This window comes from Nannospalax galili, unplaced genomic scaffold (assembly GCF_000622305.1).
Source record: "Nannospalax galili isolate Female #2095 unplaced genomic scaffold, S.galili_v1.0 scaffold191, whole genome shotgun sequence".
Lineage (NCBI taxonomy): Eukaryota > Metazoa > Chordata > Mammalia > Rodentia > Spalacidae > Nannospalax > Nannospalax galili.
In genome coordinates this window covers 1,743,343-1,749,957 of record NW_008331484.1, presented here as the reverse complement: position 1 = coordinate 1,749,957, position 6,615 = coordinate 1,743,343, and the positions used below count along the sequence as shown (strand labels likewise).

The 6,615-nt window shown below is 46.8% G+C and overlaps 1 protein-coding gene across 1 annotated transcript; it reads right to left on the bottom strand.

The window, feature by feature from the left end:
* Positions 1 to 2,145: 2,145 nt before the first annotated feature.
* Btg1 (BTG anti-proliferation factor 1) lies at positions 2,146 to 4,743 on the bottom strand. Its single transcript, XM_008823868.3, has 2 exons — positions 4,246 to 4,743; positions 2,146 to 3,468 (listed from the first exon to the last, which is right to left on the bottom strand). Exons 1-2 carry the CDS (start codon positions 4,391 to 4,393, stop codon positions 3,101 to 3,103), a joined length of 516 nt encoding a protein of 171 aa, XP_008822090.1. The 5' UTR covers positions 4,394 to 4,743; the 3' UTR covers positions 2,146 to 3,100.
* Between the last annotated feature and the right edge of the window lie 1,872 nt (positions 4,744 to 6,615).

The following is a 6,615-nucleotide window of genomic DNA, read 5'->3' as shown; positions in this document are numbered from 1 at the left end:
GAAGAATCGGGTGTTTCAGGTCTTCCATGGCTACATAGCAAGTTCAAGGCCAGCCTGGGCTACAAGAAACCCTGTCTCAAATAAAACAAAGCAGTAAAGCGTTTCAAGTCTTGTTTTGGTATTACAGAGCAGGACACTCTAACGTTTGGAGAAAAAATTTTTTAAACTGTACACAAAGGAACACTCCTCAAACTTAGTATTAATCTTGATTGTGAATTCCTGGTGCTAACACAACTAATTTTGAGAGCAGTCATCTTTTCTTAAGAGGTTTTCCAATAAACAATTTTTTTTTCACTCAGGCAGTGCAAAGCCTGTTAAAATGATACCATCATGAATTAAAGGAACAAACTGGCATAAATGATATGTGTGGAAGGTGGCAGACAGTCAGGTGTTTGTCAAACCAGCTAAGTAAAACATTCTCCAAGCAGTTCACAAGGACTCTCAGTCAGCTACTGCTGAGCTGCACACATGGGCTGGATTTAATGTCTGGGGAACAGAAGTCACAGAAACAGCTGGATGCCAGGTCTAAGAAATTTGCATGCCTTTTATAAATTAGAACTTACTAGCTCCTCATGTGCCAGACACCACCTGAATTCTAAAATACCCATTTTTGTTAAGCTCTCTTCTCAAGCCATTTTTCAAGTACCAAAAAGTCTCTTTGAAGAGTTTTTGAAAACTGTCAATCCTCAGTTTTCTCACCAAGAAGTTTGAGGTTTAGCCCTGAACTGGCTGTGAGGTCACCCTCTTCTTTGCCTTAGGTCTCAAGAATCCCCATCGAAGCCTACCAATTAAGTGGCTTCCAGAATTACCAAATGATACACAAATTGGTCAGCAGTGGAGTGAGGCGCTTTAAAATGGACACCGCAGTTGTGTTCAAATCAAGCCTGATCAAATGAGAGGCTTTTTAGCGAAAGGGCTGAAAAACCCTTAGTGTTAATAATTGACAATAGTTGTCCATGGGCTTTGCTTACAAAGCATTCCACTCCCAGGGGGTTTGGATGAAGTACAATGATATACATGTATGGAAAATGTCATAATGAAACTCAGAACCCAAACTCCTAGCATGGAATTATGCCATAAATCAGTGATCCTTGCACCCTGGAGGCCGAGGCAGGAAGATCTAGAGTTGGGAAGCCAGCCTGGGCTAAAGAGCAAGAGCCTGTTCCAAAAAAACCAAAATTCAAACTCCCCAAAATGGGCTGCCAGGAAAGTATTTGAATTTATCATTTGTATTCCTAAAGACCTGGCATGTTTAGTGGTATATTTCTGTATAGTCTGAGGAAAAATGTAATCTTCCAGATTAAATAAAAACCTCAAATTTATTTGGGATTACTTACTTTATAATGTAAATTTCAAAATGTGTGAATACATTTTGGCATATACCAGTCCCCCTCAAAAAAAACCCTGCCACTATTAATAGAATTGTTAATTTAACTGTAAAGCAGAACTCAAATTTCTCTGCTTTCAATTTCCACCAAAATACCATTATTTCAAATCCTCCATAACCAAAGAATTACCAGCAAGTCTGTTCATGGTATCCGAGAGTTACTAATCTATACTATAGCAACCTCAGTATGAGTTTACCTAGGAAAATGAGGACTCCAGAGCCAGCATTTCAACTTTTGAGTATAAAAGTTCATCAACATACCTTTTGTTGAATTCCAGCTTAATGAGATTTTTATGTAAATCTTGCAGGTGATGAAAAGCAAAAATGTAAGATCTTTCTGTAATGATTAGCCTGTTCTTTAGACTATAGGTCACCTGCCCAGGATTTTCTAATTGAACAAAGAATCCATGGGGCAAAACAACTGTTTCTCAAAGGTGGGCCAGAGAGGAACATTTCTGTCTTCACTTCAACAGGAAGCAATGACATGTAATCCTTGAGTGTCATCCCTTTTTTCAAAGGTTTACCTTTGTCTCTTATCCTCATTTTATGATATCACCAGCCTGTGAATGTGTCCACGGTTTAGCTCAAGTTAAAAAAAACAAACCTCTCTCCTGCTCCTTCTAACACCTAATTGAATACACGCACAAGTGTTTTTCTTTTCAGCATGACCAGTGTGCAACTGAAATTCACATAGCTTACAAACCTCAGACCTGAGAAAAATATTTAGCTGAACCTCTGTAATCATGACAAGAGATTGATTAAAATGCCAAGATAAGAAACAATTTATTATAGAGAGAAGAAAAATTTCTCATCCAAAATATAGAAATCTGTACAACTTTGCCACAATCAATATACATGAACTGTACAAATTTACACCAGTTCATAATTTACCAAATAAAAGATGACTAACAAAGTTCACAAAATAGATGGTGGTTTGTGGAAAAGACTTTTACCCAATTAAGTACAAGGAAAGTTACAAACCAGACCTCCACTTTCTAAAAATAAGAAGTTTACTCAGTCTTAGAAAACTACAAGCTAGCAAATGTACAGAGAGCCGGCTGGTGCTACCAACCACAGTTGAGACAGTGTCTTTTTAAGGGTCTTTTAAAAGCCTGTTGCCACGGCAGATTCTGGTCACTTGCTACTTTCAAAGCCAAAAACACAATACAAGGTCTGACCATTTTCCCCGGGGTCATGCGTACTAGTTTGTCTTTATGTACATTTATACATTTAAGTGCTAGGTAAAAGTCTTGTTGTAAAATTTCCAGTACTATCATGCTTAAAACATTGAGCTTTCTTACTGAGCTGCCAAAAAAGTTACTAATAACTTTCAAGTGTAATAGTGCAAATTCCTCTGCAAGATTGTCTGCAGAGAAGGATTCTTTGAATTACAGATTTTCCTTAAAGGGGCTGATGTGACAATTTAGGTATATTTAGGTCTGGGAGAATCTGAAAACCACCCTAGGACTGGACTTCACTCCCTAGCAAATAAAGTGATTGTTTACAGGACTCACAGGCTATTAAGTCATTGAAAGGTACTGTCCAAACTATGGCACTGTCACTTAAAAAAAATTATTACCACTCTATCTTGTGCCAGATCTTCACAGCTGTGACATGGTTTAAATTCCATAATCCATCCCCAAGAGGAGCCCACCCAAAGCAAAAATCAAATTTATCCATCCATTATAAGAAGATCCATCCATAGACTATATCTTAACCCGATACAGTCATCATATTGTAGTTTTTGGAAGGGCTTGTTCTGCCCAAGAGAAGTTCCTCCTTACAGCTGATTCTGCTGTCTACCATTTGCACGTTGGCGCTGTTTTGAGTGCTACCTCCTGCTGGTGAGGCTTCATACAGCACACAGATGGAGCCATCCTCTCCAATCCTGTAGGACACTTCGTAGGGGTCAACCCAGAGTGTGAGTTCACTTGGGAGAAGCCTGAACAACTCCTGACTGCTCAGTCCAATCCGCTGGGCTGCTTGTCCAATCAGAGGATCCATTTTATGGTTGATGCGAATACAACGGTAACCTGATCCCTTGCACGGCTTTTCTGGGAACCAGTGATGTTTGTAATGTTCTACGGAAGAAAAGAACAGAGAAACAATGCTCAGATCCGTGGTTAGCTCTGCCCTACCGTACTTCCTCCTCCTGCTGGCTCCTTTGAGGAGCAAAAATGAAAAGTACGAACTTTCACAAATGCCCAGAGCTGCATTCGTGGTAGTCAGAGAGGACAGAGAAAGAAGACCAGACACGGCTTCCGAATTAACACAGGTAGTGTGGCAAACACCATTCCGGAACCGACCGGTTGAGCCGCCAAAATAGGGATCCCGCGCGCACTCAGGCTGGCCAGGCAGACAGACCGCACCGGCGGCGGGGCGGGAACCTGTTTACTTTCTTCACCCCGCCCCGGTCACACACAATAGACTTTATGGCTTTGGAGTTGGGGGAGGGGGGTCAACGCCACCAAGGACTGTTAACCCCGAAGGGAAGAAAAACAAGAAACCCTAAACCACACTCTGGGCTGCGCTGTAATTGTACCAGTGACAAATCCGATGATTAATGGGCGGGAGGGACAGGAGGTGCGGGGATCCCGCACGTCGGGCCCGAGCCCGCTACGGGCAGCAGCGGCGACAGGACACCCTGGGGCAACGGTCGAGCGACCTGGGGGAGGGGACGCGGGGCCCCACGGCTCCTTTGTCCCCCGCGATCGGCCGTCGGGGCGCAGCTCCGCGTCGCCCGGCTCCCGATCCTTTGTTGTGCGTGTCGCCGTCGCCCCGCCGCCCAGCCCCCCCAGTCCCCCGGTCGGGACGAGCCCGACAGCAGCGGGCCCGCGGCGGCCCCGCGCCCCGCTCACCTGCCAGCAGCTCCTGCAGGCTCTGACTGAAGGTCTGCAGCTGTCGCTCGCTCGTGAGCCCCTTGGTGCGGAGGAACTTGGAGATGAAGGACACGGCGGCGGCGATCTCGCCTATCATGGTGGCGGCCCGGGTGTAGAAGGGATGCATGGGGGCGGTGGACGGGGGCGGCCCGGGGCGGCCGGGGCTCGGCAGACCGGCCCCGACGGCGGAGCGCCACCCCGGGCTCCCGCCCAGACCAGACGGCCGAGGGGAAGCGAGGGCGCGAGGCGCGGACGGCTACTGGGTCTAGGGGCTTTTCTTTTCTTTCCTTTAGAGTAAAAAAGTTATTTTCGAACCAGGAGGCGGCAGGAGAGAGGGAGAGACGAGCGACGGCGGCCTGGTCACATCGCTCGGACCTCCCCAGCCGCCTCCGCCTCCAGTTCGGTAGCCTCCGAGGAACCCGAGAGTTGCATTTCCAGCTCCGAGGGGCGAAGAGCCGCCGCCGCCGTGCAGCTCATTTTATAGCGCCGCGGAGAGGAAATAGCGTACCCGGAGCGTGACGGCCAACGCCAGCCAACCCGGAGATCGCACCATTGTGACGGCAGGCAGATTCGCAGCCGGAGGGGGAGGGAAGAAGGGCCACCAGGGGGCGGGCCCAGAGGCCAGGAGGAGAGGGAGGAGCTGACGTAATCCGCTTGTAAACAAATAAACCCTGGAGTGGCAGTCTGAGACCGAGGTGCCGAGCGGGGCGGAGGAGGAAGCCTAGGAGATGCGCTTAGCTCCGCCCCCGGCGGTGGCTCCGCCCCAGGTAGCCCCGCCCCCAGCCCTGGCCCTCCGGCCCCAACTGGGTCCTGCTAGGGCGCATCGCGGGTCTTCGCGGGTGGGTGGCGCGGTGTGGCCAGAGGCTCCCTGATCGCCTGAGTCTCCGCGGCTCCGGCCGCCCGGGCGCCACACGGCCCTGGCTCCTGTCCCCGTACTCGGTCTCTGTTTACATCTGGTCCCCGCTCGGATCTGCGTGGCTCGGAGCTCCGGCGGAGTGCGGGGAACCGGTGTGCGCTGGGAAGGAGGCTCTCGGGAGCCGACCTGCCGGGGAAACCGAGCTGGCTGCTGCCCTAGAGAGCCCAGGTCCCCTGGCAGAGTTGCAGAAGCCGGGAACCCATTACGTGCCACCCTGGGGGAGGAGTGGGGACGTGTTTCTGTGAAAGTTTTTATTGCAAAACAGGTTAGTAAGGGGGTTTGTGGCTGCTGGTTCGGCTATTTCTCGAGAGGAATGGAAACCTTACTGGATGTGGCGTAGTACATACACAAGGACGAGCCAGCGGCTGAAGATAAATATAACATGGATTCTTTTTAAAAAGGAAAAAAAAAAGGTTTGAAAAGAAAAATACCTGCATAAGCGTTTTAAAATGTGTACACACACACATCAGTGATTTTTTTTGTTTCCCTAGATAACGTTCAAGCTTTAGAGTTGTTCTGCAGTTAACGAACACAAAAGATGAATAAAACGTGAAGCTAGTTGATAATGTTAAGTATAGACATCTAAGTTTACTTGAAACTCTGCTTGGCAAAGAGATTTGGAAACAGTCTGTTCAGAAGGCACGAGCCTGCTAAAACGATTATGCTTGAAACAGGGTTAACCGGACTCCCTTAAGTAGGAGGTGGGGTGGGAGAAAGCAAACAAGGGGCAGTTGAACTCTACCAGATGGAAATAAATATCCTGAACTTAGTTGCTCATCAATATTGCAAAACACACCCTTCTTTTCAATACTGAGCTAGAGGGTGTAGAAAAGAAACAAAAGTATGACTCGTTATAGAGCAATTTTTGTTTAAAATACCAAAAGCTTGATTTGGAAAAGTGACTTCATTAGTATACAATACTTACGTAGCCACTTGTGGAATCCTTTAAAGATAATATTGTTTGAAAGCATTGACTGGTGGAAGTGTTGATTTTCTTTGTAGAAAAAAAGGGAATCAAAAATAATGTACTTGCCAGGCATGGTGGCACATCCTAATTTAGGCAAAGGTTGGTAGGTCTCAGTGAGTCCAGTCTGGTCTATATTGAGTTCCAGGGACATCCAAGACTACACAGTGAGACTCTTGTCTCAAACAAACAAACAAAAAGTGTACTTTAGGTGGGTGTGATGGTATAAATCTTTAATCCCAGAATTTGGGAGGGAGAGCAAGGGGGATCTCCAACTCTGAGTTAGTTCCAGCCTAGCCTAGACTGCTTAGTGAGACCCTGACTCAAGAAAAGTACCTTTTTTTCTTCTTGAGTTTTTCAGATAAGACCTTCTGAAAAACAAACGTCATTGAAGCATGAAATCTGTTTTACTTCTCCAAAAGAAGACAACAAATCAACAAACCCATGAAATCACCCTAGAGTGAGGCTT